Here is a 26,286-nt window from a genome sequence, read left to right on the forward strand (position 1 = left end):
AATCCAAAATGATCTTGAAATTGGCCTTGCTTTCAAATGGGCAATTTCTAGCATCCTAAATATTGATTTATCAATTTTTATTCAGTACTTGCAACACAAGGAAAGTGAGAAATGCGATAAATTACATTGTCAAATACTTCCATTTTGAAAATTTTAACTCAACCAATGTTTGAATTATTACCAGAAGATGATCTAGAGAGGGTATGATGAGTGGATGTGTTTGGCATACCAGAATTGAATATTGCATTTTGAGAAGATCCTGACGAGGGTGGATGGATAGCAGAGAGAGGAAGCCTCGGCCCAAAAGAATACATTTGCTGTCGTTGCATAAACTGTGAGTGAGGATGGGGCAAACTGTTCCCATAAACAGGAGTAAGGTTTCCCTGCCCGCTGGTGACCGGCATTGCTGTTGGTCTGAGGCTTAAATTCCCAGTTGATGCTGCTACTGAACCTGCCATACCAGTGGATCCTGCTAATGAACCTGCCAGTGTAGAAGCACCCGGCGGTGCAAAGCAGGCGGACATGAGCCGCACGCGCTCTGCTGAAATCCTTTGCCTCGTTCTCTCCGCCTGTTCACATTCCTTCAATAAAAATGTTTCCACCTCTGCAAATTGTTTTAGCTTCAGCTCCAATCTCTTTAACTGCTACAGGAAAATAAGTTGGTTTGGAAAGTTTTCAAATTTTTGCAAGTTGATGGATTCTAAGGAAACTCCTGACAGCAATAAACAGCATGCACGTCCAAACTATAACGTTTATGTATCAAAGATGGCTGAAGTCTATAGAAGATCATGAAAAACATTAAGCTGAGGAATTTTTTATCTATTATTGAATGGGTCTATTCCGCTGTTAGAAGCATGTAAAGAACTGTTTCAACATATAATTAACACGGAAGAAAAACTTTAGACAGAATAATAAAGGCCCCAGATAGTTGGAATAAGGCCAATGACAGTGGTGTTGAGAATGATTATATTGATAAATTTTCCAACTAACCAAAAAACAAAGAGGCTCCCCCGAAAATTTTGGTATCATCATTGAAGATGAGTCCGAGAATTTATTCTTCAAAGAAGTTGCAACTTAACAAAAACCAAAAAGAATTTAAATCGGTTAACACCAACTAGAACTTAGATCACTTAAAATGAACAGGAACTTCAGATTGGTTAACTCATTTAATGCAGACAAAATGTAGGGTTCAAGCTTGACAGCCATGGCATAAGAGAAAAAATTTTCAATGCCTAGTCTGAAAAAAAGTGAAACATTGCTGAATTTCTAAATCCCCCTAGCTTAATAAATAATAAACCTTTGAAACTGTTAAGATTATTCTGAGCCCTTCTTTGAAAAAGATTACTCTTGAAAGCATAAATATTACCTTCGCCAAGCCAATCTCTTCAAAAAGTCCAAATTAAAAGAATGAAGAATTGCCCATGGATTTTTATGTTGGGGGTGAAAGTAAACCACATAATGAAACAAACAAGAAAATAGAAGTGCAGTGTGGGTTCCGAAAATTCGCCGCACCCCAGCCTCTCATCACCATTGTCCCTTTCCTTGTTGTTTGACGACGAAGAGTTTTAATGAATTTAGATTCCAAGTAAATTTTCAGAAGGAAGATTGGGTTTTAGATAAGACGCTACCCAGAGATTTCGCCCTCATTTTGTGAAAACTTTATGATCTGAGTTATGATTTCCTATAGTCGCAAGCCCCAATAGTTAATTAACCCTCCCAATAATGAAAGAGAACTTTTGATTAAGGCTAGTCCTAAGATAAGCATTGAGTATCCATTTAATAGAAACAACTTAAAATTTATCGTCGTATACTTAAAACTAGTGATTGAGTGAATAAATATGAGCCAAACCAAGATCCCATGGTTTCGTCGTCCCGGGCTTTCATGTTCACTGGTCTACTTAATCAGAGGAGTTAGTCGACCCAACCTGAAAGAAGGCACCTTATCGGCAGCCATTGGTTGCTTGTCCAAGAATACCTTCTAGACTTGGGGTGATGTTTGTCAAGGGGATAGATTTGAATCCACCTTAATAAACGAAAGGATTAAAAAAAATAATAATAATAATAATAAATAATAAAAAAAAAACCTTAATAAACGAAAGGCTTTATGCATGTCAAATATACCCTATGATTCATTAATCAAGGTTTTGACGTCATTATAGAACATATAGGCTTTGACCATGATTGTAATATAATTGTGTCATTTTGTGGTAAAATCACTCGATCAGAGGGCACGTACCACATCCCTTCTAGCAAGAGACTATTTGAGAATGAATCTTAGTGATACATCCAACACGACATTATCTCTTAGTGAGCTAAAGTTAATTTCAAATTTATCACCCCCAACAAATGATTGCAGGAGGTGGATGAGCTTTAATTTTAAGTTTTAAGTTTTTAATGATTAGTTTTTGATACATCATCAAAAAATTATCTTGATCAAGCACGAATCTTGAGGCAAAATCAAGTTCGAAGCTTCACAAATTAAAATTGGGACCATCTAAACTCTGATTTCTACAAAATTACAGTCGAACTGAGCGTCTTGGAAACATGAACCCAACGACACCAAAATCGACCCAATCCGAGCCCAAAAGAGTCCAAATCGAAGACTCGAAGGATTTTTGGAAGGATCAAACCACAATTTTCGTTACCAAACGATCTCCAATCATGACATGCTTATAGTCGAATCGAGCAGCTCAACAAGACGAATCCAACAAGCCCAAGATCACCAAATTTTGATATCATTAAGACAATCAAAGATCCATTGAATGGTACATTATCGTAGGAATCAAGATCGACCGTCCGTTCGAACCACTCCCAATTTACCCTTGATCTTCCACTTATTTACAAGTCATGCCACTAAAAAATTCTATAAATAGAACCCCATTTCCTCTTGAAAGGGGGGGAAGAGCCAAGAGAGAAGAAGGAAGATGAGGAAGAAAGCTCCAGCCGCCTAGCTCCTCCTCGACCACTGCTGGAGTTCTGCCACACCATCGCTGGAGCTCTGACATAACACCGCCAGGTTCTATCGAACCACCACCAGACCATCCAAGGACGTCGAAGTGTCACCCGAAGCCAGAGTACCCCCTGACGCTGAAGTGGCACTGGCGGACCACTTGACACCGGAGTGTTACCGGACCACCACCATCTGCCGGAGTACTGTCGCCTACTACGGTCTTTCCGACCTCTATTCTATCAACTATGGTCCTGACAACCAAACAAATATGTCAATGTTGATGTGCTTTATATGATGTACATTTGTGACATCAAGCCAAGACCTCCTAAGGAAGGGCCTCATTTGTAATCAACTGTAACTACTAGTGAATTCATTCAAACTGGGCTAGGCCCCGTTGTTTTTCCTCTTTTTCAGGGGTTTCCACATAAAAACTCAGGTGTCTCTTATAAATGTTGAACCCTCTCTATCTAATATGTTTGTGTGCTGGAACTTTGTACAATGCTAAGACGTTAAACTAAATATTTCTCTACCACCGCAAATATTCCAGGACACAACAGTTTTAATTTTAAATATCTAGATTTTGGGATTTTTCCATAGTTTTATGGGTGTATGGGAGGCATTTTGAATATTTGGAATAACCCTTCCGATTGAGATCTACGTTCAACACATCCATCATTGAGGTGACGTTAAAGTCACTTGTATTTTTGTAGAAATTTAAGAGGCATTTTATGATTCAAGTCAGGTCAACTCCAGTCCTTTCATCAAAGAGGACGAAACTTGAATATTTGACTCGTGCATTATTCTCGAACTATTGGATTTAGAAATCAGATGTGACGATCGGAGCACATGCATGACATATTTAGTATGTAAATAAATTGTTATGTAAGTAAGCATTTGACCCTGTGCCTCATTCTGTGGGCTCCAAAAATTCGGCCTCGGCCTCTGCCCGCTTGCTTTTCTATTCCGAGGAGTTTTAAAGGATTAAGTTCCAGCGTAAATTTTAGAAGGCAGGTAGGTTTATAGATAAGACACTACCTAGAGATTTCACCCTCATTTTGCGAGGACTTTATGATCTGAGTTCTGGTTTATTATAGGCGCAAGCCTCTACAGTTAATTACCCCTCTCGCTCACGAGAGAGAACTTTCGATTAAGGCTAGTCGTCAATAAGATACATTGTATCCATAAATACATGATATTAGGCATATAGTAGCAGCATGAGTTTGAGAATTGGAAGTTCAAAGTTTGATATTTAAAATTAGAAATTGCATTATATTGCACTTAAAGCGGATGGTGGGGAAATGGATGATGGGCCCGATCAAGATCTCATGGTTCCGTCGTCCCGGGGCATCGTGGTCCCTGGTCTACTTAGTCATAGGAGGTAGTCGACCAAACCTGACAGAAGGATCCTTGCCGGCAGCCATGGGTTGCTTCATCCAAGGGGACATTATAGACCTGGGGTGAATATTTGTCTAAGGGGACATTTGAATCAACATTAGCTAAAGGAGAGCTTTGAGCCCTATTGACTGATTTGGGTTGAAATTGAGTCTGGATTGGACTCGACCCGAACCGATTTGGGTCAGTTTGGGTCCGATCAATTTAATTTTGCAAAATTAAACTTGAATATGCGTCGAATTGCGACGAATTGGACCCGACGACGCTCGACGGGGTTTGATTTAGATTGATTTGATTTAAATTAAATTAAATTTGACTTAATTTAATTAAATTGGGGTTTAATTTGAGTCGATTTTGTCTAGACGACGATCGATCGAGTCGATCAAGCATGAGTCGGGCTCGATCGGGGTCGGGTCGATACGAAAATATTCGTCAAAACTATACCTTAGCAATTTTGCATGCATAGCATCGCATAGTAATTTTTATTCACTGTTCTTTTCTTGCTGCCCTCTAAATTCCTGCACCGTTTACATCACTTTAATTAAGTCTATGCCATTTTTTAAGTGTTGTCCTTGTCGCAATAACATCCCTAGTTGTCTAGGCTACTTAAACAGTCATTATGGCTTGCTGTCCAAAAAATTTCTGCAGCATTTAGAGAACTTTTGGTGATCCTAACCTTACGTTTAGGTGCTGTCCACACTCTAGAAACCTTCCTAAACACTTAGACAACTTTATGTCATGCTGTAGTTTGCTGTCCACTTCATTCCTGCACACATCTAGTGAACTGTAGACTAGCTTCTTAAGCGTTTAGGTGTTGTCCTCAACCTAACAACCTTCCTAAGTGCCTAGGTTACTTAACCCACTAGTGTAGCTTGCTGTCCAAACAATTTTTGCACCTTTTAGTGAGTTTAAGTGAGCCTAACTTAGTGTCTCAAAGACGTCCCTGACACCCAATCATCTTTGAGTGTCACTTGACGCTTCCCAATAGACCCGATAAGACTCCAAAAGAGGTTAGATGACATCGTTAACCTAGTGGACTCTATCACTAGAATTATGACGGAGAAACCTGTTGACTCTCCCCACTCTAAGTACGTACCTTTTCGATCAATCCTTGCTAGTCGGAAGATGCCCCACTCTGTTTTTCAACCTAGACCTGAGTTTAAGCCACAACGACCTCACTTAGAGTCACCTTACCGTCTGCCCACCTTTGATAGTTCCTCGGACCCTTACTACTTTAGGGAATGGGTTAGACAACTAGAGGACTATTTTGAATCATGTCATATCCCTGAGTCCCGCCAGATTAGCATCACTAAGTCTCACCTAAAAGGTCAAGCTCTTCAATTTTGGATGAGGTTGGAAAATCATAAAGAGTCTAGCGGTGAGTACCCTACTTCTAATTGGAAAAACATGAGGCGATAACTTAATCTAAAATACTGACCCTCTACTAGTGACCAACCATCTGGTTTTAAGTTTAAGCACCCCCTGTTCATCAAACCTTTGGGTGTTGCACTTTCAAGACCCCTACCTCTTTTGTTGGAATAAACCGTGAACATTACTGTGGTCGAGACCACCCATCCTTTAGTAGCATCAGGATTGTTGTCCCACCCTATAGGTTTTCTACTAGCCTCGATGGCCGACTCTCTATTGGGTCTTCTGCTGCATCGGTCCCATATGACTACCCACTTAGGCCGACTCCTAGCCATCCCAGTCAACCTTTAGCCTCCGCAGCCCTTAACACTGAAAGTGTAATTATAATAAAGAAATGCATTAAAAAGAAAAGGTCCCCTGAACCTGAGACTAAGTGCATCCATTTCGTGGATGCTAATGATATCACTGATAACGAAGAATTCTTTGAGGATGAAACTGAAGTGATTGAATCAGACTCCCGACATGACTTAAACCTTGACCTAGGAAAGTTAGAACCTTTAAATGTCGTCACCTTAGCCCACCCTGATCCTAGTCTCCTCGAGGATATCTCGTTGGATAAGACCTGCCTGGATGATATTAACTTGATCTCAAAAGAAGCTGATCTGACCGTGAACACCATGAAATTAAATTCGGAAGTTTCTGATTTAATCATACTCCTACTAAGATGACTCTGAATAATTCTGATTTAATTTCGGATTTTGATGGCGACGTGGAAAGTCTTGGGTTGGAATTGAGTTAACTAAATTTACTACCTGAGTTAAACCCCGATTTAATTGACCCCGAATCCATTGATCTTAGGATTATCACCAAATCTGATTCTATTGAGGATAGTAATATGATTTCGAAAGACAGTACTTTGAGTCTGAAAGTTTCTGAGCCTAATTTGAATAATGAGCCTCCTCTTGTTTTATTGGAATCTATTTTAGGAGTTGCTCCTCTAAACTTACATTTGAATGAGTGTGTTTTTCTTGATTGGACTTACCTCTCCATTCCTCGTACCGACACTAACGTTAGAGAGAGTTTCAGCCCATACCTTCATGACACCTCTCTAACTATTATGCCCACACCTGTTCTGAACACTATCCTATCTTTTGAATCTCATGCCTGTTAGTGACTCGTTGGGCTATCCCCTTATGGATGTGAGCCAGGACCCATCATCTTATCTTGTTCCTGATTCATTCATTTTGCCCGTTATAGTCTCGTCCTATCCTGTTAAGGTCCATCTCTCTCCTAGTTGGGTGAATTTGCCCGATTATGCTACTACCACTAGAAGACTACTTACAACCCTAACTGAAACTTCCCATAGAAATGTCTTGGTAGCTAATGATGTCTTCATTGCTCCCCCTACACCAGTTCCCTTAGACCTGAACACTTTAGATCCCCTCATTTCGTGACTCTTCCACCTTTATTCTAGCTATGTGTTCGTGTGAGTTAGTATGTTGTGTGTGTATTTTTGTAGTATGTTGTCTTCCAAAATTGTCTCTATTTAAAATTTTTGTGTGAGCTCATGATTCTTGTCATTCATCATATACACCGAGTCTCTTGCATCTACATTTGCATCTCATATTCAAGAATTACACTAAGAAATTAATAAAAGAATTGAACAGAGCAATGCTAACTATAAACTTAATGCGGACCTCAAGAAAAGGTTTAAAGAACTTGAAGCGGGAGATTTTGTAATGGGTCGAATTCCTCCGGAGAGATTCCCGCAAGGGACAGTTAAAAAGTTACATGCGAGAAGCGCGGGACCTTTCAAAATAATTTCCAAGATAAACAGTAATGTTATGTGCTAGACCTTCCTGAAGGTTTTAACTTTAGCCCCACGTTTAACATTGAAGATCTTGTAGCCTATGAGGGTCCAGAGTTTAACCCCACCAATCCAATACATAATGAGCCTTGTGTGACCCTACCTGGTGAGATCCCCAGCCTACCCCCACTCCCAAACATTCCCACTTTACCTACTGCGGAGAGGATTGAGGCAATACTTAGCGATGAAATCATTTCCACTAAAGACGATGGTCGCCAAAGGTACCTAGTTCAAAGGGGAGGAAAGCCGGAGATGGAGAACGTGTGGATCGACCGGGATGAGCTGCAGAGATTGGACCCTGACCTACTGGAGTGGTACGAGACTTCTAGAGACGCTCACTCGACGGGGTCAAACTTTCTCCCACCTGGGGAGAATGATGAGAACATCAGATTTCGACACGTGTACCATCGCCAGAGACGCAGATCGACGGCTACGATTCAGAGCCTTTATTTCTGATTTACTTGTATTTTATTTATGCTTGTTTTTTATTTTTCCTAGTTTGCCCCTGTGGGCATTGAGTCACTTATATAGCCCCGAGATCATTTGTGTCATTTTAGTTCTGATCTATCTTGGCCTATTTAAAGGAGGCCTCATGCATTGTAATGGATCATGAATTATTGAATGAAAAATTTCTTCTACTTGTGTGATCTCTTAGTGAGTTCATGAGAGAAGAAGCCCGAGGAGGGTGATTTGCAATACCCATCATATTTGGAAGAGTCCAATGTTCGCGGTTTTTACGATCTCTTTGTGAGTTCGTTAACTTACTTTTATCTTATTTGTAATTTTATTTCATCTCCTTTCTCCCGGTTAGGAGAGTAGAGGTATTAGATTTGACTTATGTTAAGAAAGGTAGGGGTAGACCTAAAAAGACTTGGTTAGAAAATATTAGGAATGACCTTTCTTTATTAGATTTAAACGAGAATTTGACTTTTAATAGGACACAATGGAGAAAAAGGATTCATGTAGCCGACCCCACGTAGTGGGATAAAGGCTTGATGTTGTTGTTGTCCTTTCTCCCCCACTCCATCCACCACCCCTTCCTTCCTCCCCACTGCCAGTTGTTTAACTTCATCCACCCAAGTCCTCCCCTAGCTCCATCACCCCAAGCCGAACCAACATCCAAAGTCCAAACCCGTCTCCTCCCACCCGACCACAACTTCCACCACAATCTTCCTTTGCCGCCGCCCCTCACAAAAATTCCCACCATCATGATGAATCCAAACATCATGATGACTCCCAAGATTGAGCCAAACAAGACAGGAAGGTTGTACATCATTTGAAATTCAAATTTGAATTTCAAAAACTTGCCTAATTTGCCAAGTTCCAAATAAGGAAAGTTTTAATTTCAAATCCGATTTAATTTTAAAACTAAAGATGATTGATTATTCTCTTTCTTATGTGGCAAATCTAACTTGGAAACTTTGTAAAACCTTTCCCACAACCCCTCACCCCCTCATGGTGCCATCGGCCTCACCCCTTAATTGTCCCTCCCCCCATTTAATTCTCATTTAAACCCCTCCTGAAATTTGAATTTAATTTCAAGGCTTTCCTCCAAATTCACTTAAGCTGAAATTAAATCAAATTACTCCAAACCTCTCTCCCTTCATGCCATCGGCCCAACATGGGCTTTGCCCCAATAAATCCCATTAAAGCCCTCTCTCTCTAATTAATTTGAATTCAAAATTCAAATTAGTTTCCCTCCTATTTTCCTCAAAACCTGAAATTATTTTTAGATTTGGGATAAAACTTCTTTTCCTCCCCTGGATCTAACCTAATTCCCCCTCTAACCGCCACCTCCTCTACCTCTTCTTTCCATTAGTGCTCTTTCACCTCCCGGCAAGAATGCATGGCGGATTTGAAGCATGATCACGGATTTGCGTATGATTTTCAAGGAGACATCGACGTCGTCTGCTCGCCATTCTTTAATGTTGGGTTTGGCTTCGACCACACCGTCGAGGATTACTTGAATTGGATTCTTCCCCATCTCATGGACATCCTCGACGAGCAACTTCCGGCAGACGAGTGGATCATCAACGGGCGTCCACCATCTTCCCCAAATCCGACTTCTTCCCCGGCGACTAGTCCTCTCGGCATCACTTGTGTGATAGTGGCATCCTTAAGTGTGCTTGCAATCCTCCTCCACTAGCCTCTACTTTCAAGAGTTGAGTGAAGGATCTAGATTTTAAACTTGAGGCTTTTGTTATATTTGCTATTTGCATTATCTATTAATCATTGATTGTTATTTTGCAAGTTCTACTAATCTCAAAGTGTAACCTATTGCTATTGTTTAATCTCTCATGCTATCTTCATAGACTTTCATTTGAGTAAACAAGAGTTTACTGGTAGTAAAGCAATGTTTACCGCTTCTATTAATATCTTAATTGTAATTCTTGTCTTCCGCATTTAGTTTCACATCATAGTGTTCCTGTTAATTTATGCTAAAGTTTTGCCATAAGATTTCTTAGCAGCCTGTGCTTGCATAAATCTTAGATATTCTTTTCAGCCCTTCTTTATTGCAATTTTTTGCTTTGTTTCTTCCCCGAGCTCAGTGTCATCTAGAATTCTCCTGATCTTTTTCTTTGGGCTCTTTCTTATTGATACATTGATTTTAGCATCTAAAAAATGTTGAATCACTATCAGCACTAGCATCCCTATCTGAAGTATGAGACTCAAATTGTTTAAGTTCAGAAAAAATATGAGAAGCATTTTGAATGGCAGGTTCATCAAATCTCTCCCAGGTATGCTCATCATAAGGAGGGCCACACACATTTAACCAAAGCTTTTCCTCCTTTTTCAAGTTTACTCAATGTGTTGTGGCCGAAACCATTGCTCTTCACATATATTTATGATATTCACTCCATATTTTGCTTTATAATTCTCAAGTTTTCTCTTTGCTAGAACTTTTAACTGATCTTCCGAAACCTAGCTGTTATACATGTTTGATTTACCTTCCCATTTTACAAAAAAATCGTAAGTAGCACAACCAGTGTCCATAGGCCTCTATTCTAGCTCTGATTCCTTTGGTACTACAACATCTTCAAAACTATGATATGATTCAGATCTTATAGTACAAGCAAGAGCATCTTGTGACACACAATTTGCTGGCATTTCAGAAGACCTAGGTGTGTGAACCTCATTGTAATTTTCTACATGAAGAAATTCCACATGTATACTTTTCTCCAAATACTTCTTAATGATCAAGTCTCCAAAATTTCTATCATCACTCAAACCCTTTGCTAGCCATGCAATGATCTAGTGAGGACTGACAATTTAACAAGAACTCGTCCTTTGCCTTGCTCATAAATTCCCTAGCTCCACATGTTTTCCCATTAACATCTTTACCCAACTCAACTAAATTGCAGCACTTTCAAAGCAATCAAATTTGAATCACCTTGGAACTCCTAATACATGGCATTCTCCAACTTCCTATCTACAACTTTACTTCCTTTAAAATAATCTATTTGATCATGGTTTTGCTGACTAGTTGAATCATAAGATAGAAACTCGGTTTGCAGCATTGCAATATCTGCGTTCATTTCTGCTTGAGAAGTGGGCCTTGGCAATTGTCTGACTAATACATGACAACTCCGTCTGAACTCAACACTCAAAATGCAAACTTGAGGTATGTTATGAAAAACTCCTCATGATAAGTCATTGTCATCTCAGAATTTTCACCTTGTCCACTTAACTCATTAGACATAAACTTTGCTCCATTAGGCAAAATCTGAATTTCATCATTTGAATCTTTCGGCTTAATCAATTCGATGTCATCTTTGCCCTTTGAGAAGTTTGTATTAGCTGCATCATGTGTCTCAGCCTCAACATTTCCATCTTCAGAAATACACATTCCAAAAGAATCCAAAGGTGATTTTACTAGTTTTATTTCATTCTCAGATATTGGAATGGTTTCAGTGTCTTTCAAATCTTCATTTTTAGATTATGAGAATGAAGATTCTTGGGATGTGGATGTCTTAATTGGATCACTTTGCACAAGATTTAGGTTTTGATCAGCACCATCAGCTTGGCTTTTCAAGTTTATTTCTTTACCCACTTTATTCACATCTTTGTCGATCTTTTGTCCTCCGAAGAAGCTTGTGTGTCACTTATTGAACTCTCACTCTTATTCTTCTCAATCATTCGCATCTTCAACTTTCTTACCCTAAAATCGCCACCACCCCAATAGCTTCTTCCTCCCCCAATGTAACAGTTGTCGTAATCCCTCCATATTTTTCCTGTGTATCGAGGGTGGAAATCCCACCTGTCTTCCACCCGCTTCATATGACCTGATCCCCATGGCTCGGCTTGTCCCCCTCCCCCTTCTCTGGTCGTCCACCCCTTGCTTCCATAGGTCCAAAAAAAGTGTTTTGATGCCAATTTGACACGCCTTGAAAATAAAAACAACAAATAAAAGAGAAAAGTGTAATAACACAAAGATAGGGTTGATTTTCTTATTTCTCCTTTAATAATAAAGCAAGATACAATTGATCTACTATTCCAGAGATAGATCAGCTATCCCACAAACCCTAGATGCTGCAAGGAACTCACTATAAATACTAGGAAAATAAACTTAGCAATCTCCTCCCAAAGCCAAAGACAAACTCCCCCTAAAAATAGCCCTAGAACACCATAACACAATTAGAACCTTCCTAATCAGCATAAACATAATTTAGGAAACCTTTCTAAATAAATAGAACCTTCCTAATCAATATAAACAAAATTTAATAAACATTCCTAAATAAGTAAACTTGATTTAGGAAACCTTCCTAAACAATTAAATATGATTTAAAAAACTTCCTAAACAATTAAATATATTTTAGGAAACCTTCCTAAATAATTAAACATTTCGTAAATAGCATAAATACAATTAGAAAACTTTCCTAAACAGCTGCCCCTTGATTAGAAACCTAGCTAAATAATTTCTTTTAATTAAGAACTTTTTTAAACAACTCCCTCTCAATTATTGATGTAGACAAAGGGGGCGTCAACTCATGTCCAAAATAAATCAATTTTGGCCTCCCTCGAGTTTACAAGCTCAATCAAAATTGAGCTGAAATTTTAGCTCATTTATGAGCTGGTCTTTAGTTCACTTATTGAACTAAGGGTTAGCTCATTATTAGCTAATATTTTAGTTCATAGTTATCTTTTTATTAAATGTAATTTTTATAGTTTTTATGTTTTAATTTATGTTAGTCTCTTGGGATTCCAAAATGGCTTTTGGAATCCCAAGGAAATGTGTTTTCCCATGCCATGGCTCCTTGGCTTCCACGGGTGGTTGTTTTCCGTGCAAGACTCCTTGGTTCTCACGGTGGCTATTGGTTTTCCGAGCTTGGGGGGTTTTCCCGTGGCTTTGGTGCCTCAGTTCAGTGCGGCTCCTTTGGTTCCCGTGGTTGCTCCTTCGGTTCCTGGGCTGGGCTATTTTCCGTGAATGCATGGGAGGGATTTTCATGCTTGTGTCGCTTGGATTTAGAGCTGTCAACATTTGACCCGACCCGAAAACCCGACCCGAACCCGACCTGAAAATTTCGGGTTCGGGTTAGAGATTTCGACCCGTTTGTCAAACTGGGTCGGGTTCGGGTTGACCCGTTTTTAATTAATTTAATAGGATTTCAAATGATTTTTATGAAATAAATAAATGATATTTCAAAAAATTAAAAACATTATTGCCCAAATTAAATTAATCTTGATTTATTTTAAATTAATTGAAGTAAATCTTACTTTAATTTAATTTAGATTTAAATAAATTGAATTAAATAAAAAAATTAATAAAATATACCCGAAGCGGGTCGGGTTCGGGTTCGGAAAACCAACCCGTTTGCAAAACGGGTCGGGTTGAACAGTGTCGGATCAATTTCGGGTTGGACCCGAACCCGACCCGTGACCCGTTTTTGACAGCTCTACTTGGATTCGTGTGTGAATTCAATGCCGTGTCCTTTTGAATTCCCTTCTCATACCTATAAATATGAGATGTTTTAGAGTTGTAATAATATATGTTATGTGATTGATTTTTGGAAATGTAAACCTGCAGTTTCATTGGAAAAGCTTGCGAGCTTTGTCCACTTCTTCTTCTCATCCCCTCCGGAAATCTTGCGAGCTCTTTCCAACCTTCGTCTTGGCTTCTAACCTCTTTCGTCTCTCCGCAAGTGTCACTCCATCTGTATCCTTCTTCTCAAAGTGAAGCAAGTTTAGGGTGTCTTGTTTGAGTCAAGTTTGTAAGTGTCCAAGTTGTCATAGTTTTTATAAAATGATATTATTTGTGTCTTTATTTGTGTTATTTGTGTCTCTTCTATTACCCAGTAGAGTCTTTATTTTGTTAAGCAAAAAATCAGGGTCTCCCGAAATTTTTGCTTACATCAATTATCAATCTTCCTAAACAGCTCCTCTTTACTGGTTGTGCCCCCCCCCCCCAAACGTATAATCTGCTTGACAACAATGCAATGCTAGATCTTGAGAGCTGTAACGCTCTGCTCTGTCTTTTCTCCAAAAAAAACTATACGGTGTCAGGTCACTCAATTACACAATATCGGTGCACTCGAGTACACAACGTTGGGGCGTTATACTAAAAAAAATTGCACCCGACTCAAGTAGGGGGAGAACCCCCCATACCCCCTAGAGAGCATGACAAACTGAGTTGAGGTTCATGGCAACAGTACAGCTCGATTAATCAACACAATCAGATTCCACACAAACTAACACTTGGCTAGATGAATAGCACTAGTGTTGTCACTATGCACTTTTCCATCCCTTTTCTCCTTGCCAAGTTCTGTCAAGAAACTTTGCAACTATATCATCTTCTACCTAGCCTCAGTGATAGCAATGTATTCAGTTTCTACGGTTGAAAGCGTAATAATATTTTGTAACTTGAAAACCTAACTCACTGTAGTCTTACCCAAGGTGAAGATATCAAGATTTCCAGCAAAATCAAAATTTACATACTCCAGTAAAGTAATCCATGCACCTCCAAAGTAAAGAGCTTTGTCAAATAATCCTCTCAAGTGCCTAAATATATATATATATATATATATATATGATCTCATACATATAATAACATACATTAAACTTTCAACTACCAAAGCAAATGAAGTCTCTCCATTTGCTCTTGAGATTTAAGCTATTTTTCATAAATAGTTGAAAATGACTACCCAAGAGAGTGTGAATTACATTTATCTCTCTCATATTGAATATCTGCAGCACCTTTTTAACATACTCACCTTGAAACAACTTCAGTATACATGTCCTTCCATCCCTATTGATTCTCATACTGAAAATTTTCTTTGTTGGACTCAGATCTTTTATTTCAATCTTCTTTGATATCAACTCCTTCAGACATTATTTTCTCTATATTTGACCTTGCAATCATCATGTCAACCATATACAAAAGCAGAAAAATATAATAGCTATCAAAATATTTGAAAAAAATAATAGTGATCTAACTGGCACTTCATGACCATATATCACTATTTGATATAAACCTATCAAATCTCCTATACCACTGTCTTGGTGTCTGCTTCATCCCATATAGACTTCTTTTGAGCCTACACAATATTTTCTTTACCTGTGACCACATACCCCTAATCTTGCACGATTTACAACTCTTCTTCAAGGTCATTATGAGTAAATGTTATCTTTATATCCATCTGCTCTATATATAAATCATCAACTGCTACCATGCTAGTAGAACCCTGATTTTAGTCGTCTTCACTAATTGAGAGAATTTCAACAAAGTTCACTGCTTCCTTCTACTAAAAATCTTTTAACTACAAGCATGCCCTTGTTACACTTTCTACTATCAAGTTCTTTCAACCTGTAAACCCACTTATTTTGCAGTTCTCTTTTGTCATCTAGTAGTTGTATCAAAGCCGAAGTTTGATTCAACTCAGGTGAAATGCATCTCATCATCCATGACTTACTCCCACTTCTTTGAATCATCAACTTGAATGATCTCATCATAGTACTCTCGTTCACCACTATTTGTCAGCAATATATAGTATAAAGAAAAAGAATACCTTTGTACGATCTTTAAGATTTTGGTGAATCTCCTAACTTTAGTAGCAGGTGTATGAGAAACCCTCTATGCTTCATCAGTTATATCTTCTTGATCATCATCGTTCTCTATATCAACATATTTGGAAGAATCTTCAGAAATTTCATTTATGTCCTTGCACATTTCCTTTTCATTGAATTTAACATTCATATTCCAAATAAACTTCTAATTCTAATAATCCCAAATTTATAGCTAAACTCATCTAAGCCATATCCAATAAATATATATTTGATAGATTTTGAATCAAGCTTTCTCCTATATCCTACATCAATATGAACATAGGATAAACAATCAAAAACTTCGAGGTGAGATAAACTTACCTCTTTGACACTCCAGGATTCCTCAGGTAACACCTTATTTAGAGGAACTGATGGACCACGGTTGATCAAATAAATAACAGTATTTACTGCCTCAGCTAGAACTATTTGGGTAGACCTGCATGCAACCTCATGCTCCTAGCATACTGAGTAATACTTCAATTCATGCGCTCTGCAACACTATTTTGTTGTGTTCTTGGAACAGTAAATTCATGTCTAATCTCATTCAAAATATAATACTCCTTGAATTATTTATCACAATACTCACTACCATTATCTAATCTGAGATTCTTGAGCTTTAAACTTGTCTCATTCTCAACCATGACCTTCCACTTCTTAAAAATATCAAATACATCTGACTTGTATTTTAAGAAGTGCACTAATACATTTATGTTGTGATCACAAATAAAGGTGAGAAATACAAAAATCTTATAAAAGTAACTGGAGCAAGAAATTATACATCAACATGCACTAATTTCAACTTCTTTGACTTAACCTTTGAACCAATATTCGAAAAATGCATCATGTGTTGCTTGTCATATACATAGTCTTCACAAAAATCTAAATTTATAGATTTTAAAATAGAAAAATTTCCTCTAGTAAGAAGTAAATGCATACCTTTCTTACTCATATGGTCAAGCCTTCGATGTCAAAAACCTCCATCAACATCTGAATCAACTACTACAATAGAATCTGATCTTTTGTTGATAACATACAGGGTGCATTTAATACTGCTACGAACTATAACCATAGTCACTCTTGTCACCCTCCACGAATCTCATGTGAATAATGTCACATGGCCTGAGTTTTCAAGCTGACTCACAAAAACTAAACTCCTCTTTAAACAAGGAACATGCCTAACATTCTTAAGTCTCCAAATTGACCCATCAAGCATTCTGATCTTAACATCTCCCTGTCCAAAAATGTTGTAGGGCTTGTTGTCCCCTAGATACGCTTTACCCAAATCATCCTGAGTATAGTTCTTGAATGCCTTCTTGTTATGACTAGGATGAAATGAAGCACTTGAATCTATAATCCAAGATTCATAACTATCAAGAATCAAAAAATTTGACTAAAACTCTTCTATTGATATATTAATAGAGTGTTTTTTGTTTTGACCTCCACCACTAGCCATCTTGAAACTATACAGTCCTTCTTCAAGTAACTCTTCTTTCCACAGCTCCAGCACAACTTTTCTTCTACCTAAAGTAGACTTTTCTCTCTATGATTTCGTTCTTCCTCTACTTGAATTTCTCTGTAAACTCCTTCCTTTTGCTTCAATATTTAGAGCAGAATTTGAAGATTCTCCATTTTCCCTCCCACAAACCTCTTCATTAAGCACTAACCCCACAATGTCCTCAAAGTTCAGCTTTGAAGATACTCGCAGTAGTAACAAGCTAATCTCAACTATCTGACAATAAAAATAATAGCAACAACACTCTTACCTCATCATCAAACTTGATGCTAACTAAACACAATTGTCTCTTAACAATGTTAAGATTATTCAAATGTTCTGTCATTGTAGTGTTGTCCAAAATCTTCATATTGAATAATTTATTCATCAAGAATAGTTTATTTAACGTCAATGGCTTTTCATACATCTTAGTCAATACAACCATAAGATGGACTATAGTCTTCTCATTTACAATGTTGAACGCAACAAATGATAAAAGTGAAAGTTGTATCAATCGTATGGCAGCCCAGTCAAGAACCTCCCACTCCTCCATAGTCCTATCCGACTTCCGACTTCTTGGCGATTCTTTCCAACGGTAAATACCACTTCTGATATAGCAAATATTCAATTTGCATCCTCCAGAATGCGAAGTTTGAACCATTGTCCATTGAACTTCTCAATCTTGTATCTTGCTTTGTCAACCATCACTCCTCTAACTAATGAATGTGGCTCTAATACAAGTTATTGGGGGTGGAAGCAAATCACAAAATGAAACAAACAAAAAAATAAAAATACAACAAAAAGTAAAAAAACATCACGATTTAATGTGGAAAAACCTGAAACCCGAGAAAACCACGAAAACACACAACACCAATAAATCCACTATTAAAATTAGGGGAAATTTTGTATAAATCTCTCTTCTCTCTCATTCTCTCCTTGCTTATACTGTTCTTATAAAAGAACAAATAAAGAGATACAGTACATACCACCAAAGGATGCCACCCTTAAAAAAAACGAGAAGAAAAACTATGCAGTAAGCCTCACAGTGCTGTAATGCTAGTTTGGAGCGCCGCATCGCTCAATGTTGTGTCTCCAATCTACCTGACAGCATCACAACGCTAGATCTTGAGCGTTGCAGCACTCTGCTCTGTGTCTTTTTCTCCAAGCGAAATATGCAGTGTCAGGGCACTCAGGCACACAACATCGAGGCACTTAGGCACACAATGTCGGGGCACTCGGGTACACAGCACCGGGGCGTTATACCAAAAAAAATTGGTGGCAAGGGGAGGACCCCCGCGCCTCCCAGCGAGAACGAAAAGCTGAGTTGAGGATCGTGGCAACAGTACAATTCGATTGAATGACATAATCAGATTCAACATAAACTAACATTTTAAAATACTTTCCCCAAAGCATTCAGCAAAAAATAAAAATAGCAAATGGCAGATACTTGCTCAATATTTCCAAGAATATAAACCTGGTGACTAATAATATTTGCAGCCAGCCTCTGCACTTCACGTTCCTCCTGATCTGAAAATAGTTTTGTCTTCATTGCCGCAGCAGAAAGGCCACACAAAGCAGCATACCTCACATGCTCGCAAGAAAGAGAATTTGAAGCTTGATCTTCAATATTATCATCTACATAACAATTACCACAGCTGTCATAAAGGAGATTATTTAGATTAGGAAAAGAAAGCAAGCATGGAAGTAAATTACCCTTTTGTTTAACTGAGTTTATACTAGCTCCCTGTGAACCAACTATATCACGAACACTCTCTGAATTCAGCCTACAAATTTAAAGGTCAGTCGGCATACCAACAAAAAAGTCCAAATACATCAAGTTCTCACGCAGACATTGGCCGAACTAACAACAAGAACATTCATTTTAAAATATCTATGGTAACTGCAGAAGTTCAAATATGCATGAATTGTAGGAGCAATAGTCCTTGTGCGCACCACGGCCTAACCTGGAATCTTCTTTAGTAATGACTGACAATGCTGCACTAGCAAAGGAAGCGGCAACCCTTGGTCCAATCGCTGAAGCCAAAAAAGCAACCTAAAAAGAGTCATAAAACATAGAAATAAGAAGATCAATGAAATTTAGACTGTGCAGAACACAATAAAATTGTCAAACAAAATTTGCCACATTATGAAGAAAAGAAAAAAAAAACACTTTGACTTTTGTCTCATCCTCTTGAGCTTGAAATGAGCCCTACCAACACGAACCAAACAAATTGTACTACATTTTCCCAAGAACAGTATGCATTAATCAAGCAACACAAAAATAAGTGATGAATGCTTAAATTCCATATTAAGGGGTAGTTAGGAATTATTTGTTTGGTTTAAGTTAATTGATAATACGAGCAACATAAAAAACAGGAGTTAAGTATGTAACATTATTTTAATCTAGAAATATTCAAGAGGAGATGATCATCATCATTAGTTTTATCCCAACTATGTGTGATCAGCTTTATGAATTCCAATTGAGTGCTGCTTCATGTGTTAATTCCCTTTTTATGTATATATTTTTGACAATATCTACCCAAGAGACCTTCCATCTACCTATTTTCTTTCCTAGTTGGTGTAGAATAGGTTCACAAAACAATTATCAGATCTAAAAGATACTAGTGGCTATTAATTCTCTTACATTTTATTATTCACTTTTATGATATTTTTATTTGAACTCAAGGAAAATGTCATTTGTAATTTAAAAATGACAAATTTAAAAAATGTAATATGAACTAGAATTTTGTCCAAGTGGGGTCCATGGTGCCACATTACAATTGTTCCCTAATTTTGCCAAGTCATCAAAGTCCAAGTCAAAATAAACATGAACATCAATCAATTGAGACTTATGAAGGGTTATGCCATCTTCAAACAACTTCACTCAATGGAATTAAAGATCTTTAAATTATCAAAATGGAGTAATTAAATTAAAAATAAGTTTCAAAGTGAATTTATTATACTTTGACTATCATTTGGATTCTTCCTCCTATTTATATATAATGCTTATTAGTAGCACGAAATCTATAATGAAAGGCATTGAAGTAAAAGAAGTCTTATCTTCCTTCCTATGGGAAAGCTTCATGGTTAGCCAATTATTCTTAGTTTGGAGAGCTTGGAGATCCCTATTTGCTGAGAAAATTTATACCCGTTATTTTTATTTTATTTGTACGGATTATTTCGGTATTTTTCATCTTTAGATCTCATTTGAGTGTTATGAAGCTTTTCTCAATATTTTCACATTCTTATACCAAATTTTCCACAAAATACCAACGCTGCTCAAAATCTATCAAAACTCAGCTACCGACCTCCTCTCCACACCAAAACATCTACAAGCTCATCTCAAATAACTCTACATCCTTATGCCAAACAACCTTAATTTTCTAAAAATACCCATTTCTCTTATAAATCCAAACCTAAATTCACCTTAAGCTCCTCAAAAATAAATCAACAAAAAAAAAACCTAGATCCAAACCTTCTGCTTATAGATCTCGACCACCCTTTGATCTTCTACCTCCCAAAATCGACAAGCCATAAAATTACTTACATTCTCCTGTATCTTTTAACATCAATAAAAATAATCACCTTCACACTCCCCCTCAAAGACCACTATATCCATTGCATCATTTGGTACAATGACGAGGGTGTGCTTCGATGCCCAACAATTAAAATCATTATCCATCCTCCATCACTAATACTTTGACAACTTTATATATATTTTTTTATTAGGGCACTACCCTCCATTATACCAAGTCACCTAGGTTACTTCTCACTTTTGTCATCAATCTATTTAAAAATTTGTATTTCTAGCAAATGCAGTATGGTTTTCACTAATTTCTTTATTGCCAATCCTCTAATCCAAAGATTGATGAAATCATATTTTGTAGTCTATTTTGTTTTAATGTATTTTGAACAATATATAGTTGTGTTTTATGTTTTTTTTAGCTATCATATGATGGAAGGCATCCAATGATCATGGTAGGAAGTGCTTGGGCATGGTAAGCCTTGAATTTGCTTGCAATTGGTTCCTTCTTGTCCATGGGCTGCTTACTATTCTTGGTTTGGAGATGTTCGCTGCTCACGGGTTGGGCCTTGGCTGCTTGGTGTTGAGCTCAAAATTTGGATTCTACTTGGTGTTAACTCATTAATGTTTGAGCTGAAGTTTAGCTCAATAATTAGTGGAATAAATGTACTTCCTAGCTCATTAAATCAAAAAGGTATACTTCTATATAGCTCATTATTGTGGAGTGGGCTTGTGTCTCTTCCCTTCCCCTTGTCTTCTCAGTTTCTGCTGTCTGTTGTTGTTCCCGTGGTCACTCCCTCTCGGTTTTATCCCCTGGCTATTTTCCCGTGAAGCTCTGCCCTGTTTCCTGTGCTGGCTCTTCGGGTCCCTTGCTGGATGGGCTTCCCGTGACTTCTGGCTGGGTTTCCCGTAGCTACGTTCCCTGTTTTTTTTGTGCAGTTCTTGTGGGATTTTGTGGTGACTATTGGCCTTACATTTTCCCAATTCTGATTGGATTTGGTTGGAGGTGCTGTGGTTGTTTAGTTTCTTCATTTTGCCTATATAATAGAGATGTTTTGAGTTGGAAATGGTTGTTAAAAATCTGAGCAAAGTCTCTACAAAAACCTGAGGCTTTCTTCTCTTGGAAAAGCTTGAGAGCTTGTTCCACCCCCCCCCCTTCATCTTCTCTATTTCGTCTTGGCTTCTAACCTCTTCTTCTTTACGCAAGTTTCACTCCACATGTATCCTTCTTCTTGAGCTCTGGAAGTTGTTTATTGGCTGAAATTTAGAGACATTTGCCGGAGGAGATTGGTAGGACGTTGAAACCTTTTGCAGTGGTGGACCCTCGGTTAGGGCTGTCAATATTTGACCCGACCCGAAAACCTGACCCGGACCCGACCCGGAAAATCCGGTCGCGCCATCGCCGGTCGCCCTCTGCCGCGCTGCCGTCGCCGGCTGTTGCGCTCACGAAACGCAGGTCGGGTCGGGTTCAACCCGAACCCGATGGGTTGACCCGAATTGACACCCCTACCCTCGGTTTGCAAGCTTAAGCACAATTTTATTATATTTTCTTACTCTCGTTGCATGTGAGGAAACCGCTAGACGGTTGTTCTGAGGATAGCGTTTTTATGATATTATTTTGTTTCGTTTGATTTGACTTTTGCTTCTTCGAACGTTTGTTTGGTTGTTTGCAAGCTATAGTGAATCGAGTTTGATTTATATTTTGTCCTGGTGTTCTCCAACTTGTCTTTTCTCTCTAGTTTGCTCGCATCAAAGATTCATATAATATTGCCCTTCTAATTTTAATTCTACAGGCTTCTCTTGCAAGCCTCTATGATATTTCCTTATCACATAGCACGCCCGAGAAATTGCTCTATATAATAGAATGACTCTAAGAACATATATGTGATCATCTACTAAAACTACATATTATATACTCAATTGTTATTTGAATAATATTAAGCCCCTTATCCTCAGAAATACATATTATACTCCAAATTTATGGCATATATTGGAATCTATCATCAAATTTTCAATAAGATCAAATTGTGGATATGCAAAGAACAAGATTAAGGTAATCCTCAAGGGACAAATTAGGGATCTAAGCATGCAAAGAAAATTGCATAACAAGAACACAACATCAAGCCTTCATCCCACTACTTGGGTCCACTATATGAATCTTTTTTTCTCCATTATGGCCTGTTAAGAGTCAAATAAAAGAAAGAACTATGATATACCAAAAGGTCATGCAAGAAAAAAAAACAATAAATGGATGTAATAAGCATTTAATGTAGTTAAGATGACAAATGAAAGAAAGAACATAAGTGGTACTCTAAAGCATAACCACCAAAGAGAAGTCTAAAAAAAGCCAAAGAACTATTATATATTAATTCTCCCCTAAAAATCAACCCCAACATTAATTAATATGGAAGAAGAGAACTATCTCAGAAATTATTTTTTGGGGGTGATGATACACGTCACAAAGAAGCCTCTAGGTTTCATTTGTGATAGGGGATTAGAGATGGGAGAAAGTCAAGAAATTTTTCAAATAAAAAAACTTCTGCTAATCCATAATAAATTGGGTGCTTATATACCTCACCTTACAACTAGGCTACTAATCTAAATTCTTTGCTTGTAAAAAAAGACATGAAAATTACCCAAGAGTCTGTTAAATCAATCAAAAATAACCCTAGTCAATTGAAGAAGTGTAAAACACAATCAAATCAAACTCAAATTATACCCAAATTTGTTATGGATATTCGATGTGGGACATCACATTTTACTTGCATCAATTGATAATAATTCCAATCACATGCTTGCAAATATAACAAAATAACATTTTTAGGCAAAGTTAAAAGCTTTCTTCCGGCGTTTGGGATGAATTCATATGTTATATTTTCACCCAAGCATCTCTACATGAAATATATCAAAATAGAAACAATGAGGATGAAAGTGAAGAGAGAACTTCACACTTATTTTTCTATTTATTTATCGTTCATCATATTGGAATTTGAATAGAGTTTGAAAAATTAGACTAAATCAAGTTTGAAATATTCCAGAATTAACTCAACCAACTTGGAAAGATCTCAGCAAACGAAAAAGCTTTCCATTCACATCCAATTGGCATGGTAACTGCCACACCGAACCTAATTGAATAAATTCAGCTTGTACAAGGCCAGTCAGCTAGTCGCTACAAGGTAATAATCTTCTCCAAGCTAGGGCAGCTGTGGACAAGCTCAACAACCAAAGATGACATACTAGCAACTTGGACACTAGTGCAACAGCTCCAGCTGGTGCTACCAACACAAAAAGCCTGCAGCCGAATTGACAAGCATCAAACTTGCCCATTGCGGGTCCACGATTTAAGAAAACGGGGGTTGTCCTAGGACAACCTAAACCTTGTTTGGTAATTCCAAATTAAATCAAGCCAAATAAGCCTTATTTAAGTTATAACAATTTGAACCAGAAAAAACAAACTAAATACTTACTAAAAATTGAAATTTATGTGCACTAGATAAAATCTAGCCAAGCCAAAAGAAAACAGTATTATCCAAATTCTAGAAAAATATGAAGAAATAAATTGAACGAATCAGTTTCAAATAGTTTAGATTAATTCAGTTGGTTTGGTTTTTTTTTTTTTTTTTTTTGACCTTTGTAAATTGGTTCAATTAAATTTTCAAGCTATGTTATGGTTGTAACTATAACTTGCATGGCACTAATACTAGAAAGCATGATTTTAAAAATCGGAATGGATTGGCCATTCTACTCAGTTCAACCATAAACCGATTCTCCAGTCAGTTCAGTCTATGTCAAAAATTGCTTCAACAAAGAATTGATAGTTGAACCAGAAAACCAACGAACTGGTCCGACTTTGATGAACAAGCAAATTCTAATATAAATCAATTTCTTGCCTTTAAATTTTGAACACATGGCTATAATAAAAGGTTTAAAAGTTTTAACACCGATTCATGTTTTTTGAACTTTTCAGTTGAATAATACTGTTATTTGTGTTGGAATTTCTTAAGGATAATCAAAATATCATGCCCAAAAACTTTGATTTAGAATCATATCAAAATATTTAATGGTAAAATATCCTAATTTAAAATATTTTATATTAAATTGTTGAAAATAATATTATTATTATATCATTTAAATTATAATAAAATAATTTTAATATTTATTAGGTCATCCAGCTTAACCCTCAATCAACCTTCATTGTATCTTTGAACATTGAAAAGCTCATTCCTCCGGTTCAATGTCTACTACAATTTTCAAAACCTTGCTAAAAAGCATTTCATCTTGGTTTTCCAATAAGTGAAACTATGTTTAATAGACCATGAAACATGGAGTTACTTAGAATATCTACTTAGTTAATAATTACGCCCAACTTCCACGCTTGAGAGATCTTATTTTTAATTGGCAGTTTTATCTCGCCCTCGCATTGAGAAAAAAGCTAAAGAAGCATATGCAAGCACAACACCATCATTACCCTTATAAGAGCAATTAGATCATTCGCATGGAGCTATTTTTGCCTTTGCTATATATGGATTAAAATAGTGTAAGCATATATGTGAAGATCAGAACGATTACTCACCAGGGACATAACAGGGTTTGCAGAACTAAGAAAGGGAAGTTGATCTCCAGAATCGGGTTCTTGACAACAAATAAAGAAAATCAGGGATATAAATGAAACAATTGATACTCCAGAAAGATATTAACTTGTAATGAACCCACTTAGAAAAAGTGAGCACCTGAAGATGCCGCATTACTTTTAGAAGTTGAACTGGAGAATCCATTATTCTGTACCTCAGATGAAACAGTAGAAACATCTACTCTTGGAACATCAATATTTTCAAGCAATCCATACTCCATAGGAAGAGCAATAAAATGAAGAATGCATTGTGCTTTTGACTTGGTACCGACATGCTTGGCAATTTCATTCCAGTTATCACTATATTTCTCTATAGCCTCAAGGAGCAATAAAGTTTCTTGATCTGTCCAACTATCCCCATCTACATCTGTAAAATCTTTCTTGGAGTCCATTCTTACAAAATCTAAGCTTGAGTGACCCGTGATAAATTTTGCATCACTGAAGCAATCTAAGCATAGGATTGATTCTGCCTGTAAGCAATCATTGGACATATAAGCAACAAAAAAATGAAATTCAGAAAAAAAAAAAACATGAGGAAGTAAACAGAGTGACTAATTGGTTGCATTACCAATAACTTTTGTATCAAATGCTTAGGTAGCGTTGCACATAGGCGGAGACCTATTCCGCTATAATTCAATGTGCATAGATCAGCATGGTAGATCAATAGAAGTGATATATCAAGGAGCAATAAAGTGATATAAGAAAAAAAAAACATGAGGAAGTAAACAGAGTGACTAATTGGTTGCATTAATAACAGTAGCATGGTAGATCAAGGAACAATAAAGTGATATAAAAAAAAAACATGAGGAAGTAAACAGTGACTAATTGGTTGCATTAACAATAACTTTTGTATCAAATGCTTAGGTAGCGTTGCACATAGGCGGAGGTCTATTCCGCTATAATTCAATGTGCATAGATCAGCATGGTAGATCAATAGAAGTGATATATCATTAAAAAAATTATCTTGATCAGGCACGAATCTTAAGGCAAATCAGGTTGGAAGCTTCAAAATTTAAATCTGGGA

The 26,286-nt window shown here is 37.3% G+C and overlaps 1 protein-coding gene across 2 annotated transcripts; it reads right to left on the reverse strand.

Annotated features, from left to right (window-relative positions):
• LOC110116648 (SWI/SNF complex subunit SWI3C-like) lies at window positions 1–26,286 on the reverse strand. 2 transcript variants are annotated; one of them, XM_020850315.2, is made up of 7 exons: window positions 25,831–26,286; window positions 25,363–25,732; window positions 25,206–25,264; window positions 19,074–19,162; window positions 18,823–18,893; window positions 18,584–18,744; window positions 1–644 (listed from the first exon to the last, which is right to left on the reverse strand). In XM_020850315.2, exons 1-7 carry the CDS (start codon window positions 26,023–26,025, stop codon window positions 159–161), a joined length of 1,431 nt encoding a protein of 476 aa, XP_020705974.1. In that variant the 5' UTR covers window positions 26,026–26,286; the 3' UTR covers window positions 1–158. The 2 variants fall into 2 exon arrangements, with proteins under 2 accessions (XP_020705974.1, XP_020705983.1); XM_020850324.2 differs by having other exon boundaries at window positions 1–641; window positions 25,831–26,280.

Source organism: Dendrobium catenatum, unplaced genomic scaffold, assembly GCF_001605985.2.
Source record: "Dendrobium catenatum unplaced genomic scaffold, ASM160598v2 fragScaff_scaffold_1105, whole genome shotgun sequence".
Taxonomy (NCBI): domain Eukaryota; kingdom Viridiplantae; phylum Streptophyta; class Magnoliopsida; order Asparagales; family Orchidaceae; genus Dendrobium; species Dendrobium catenatum.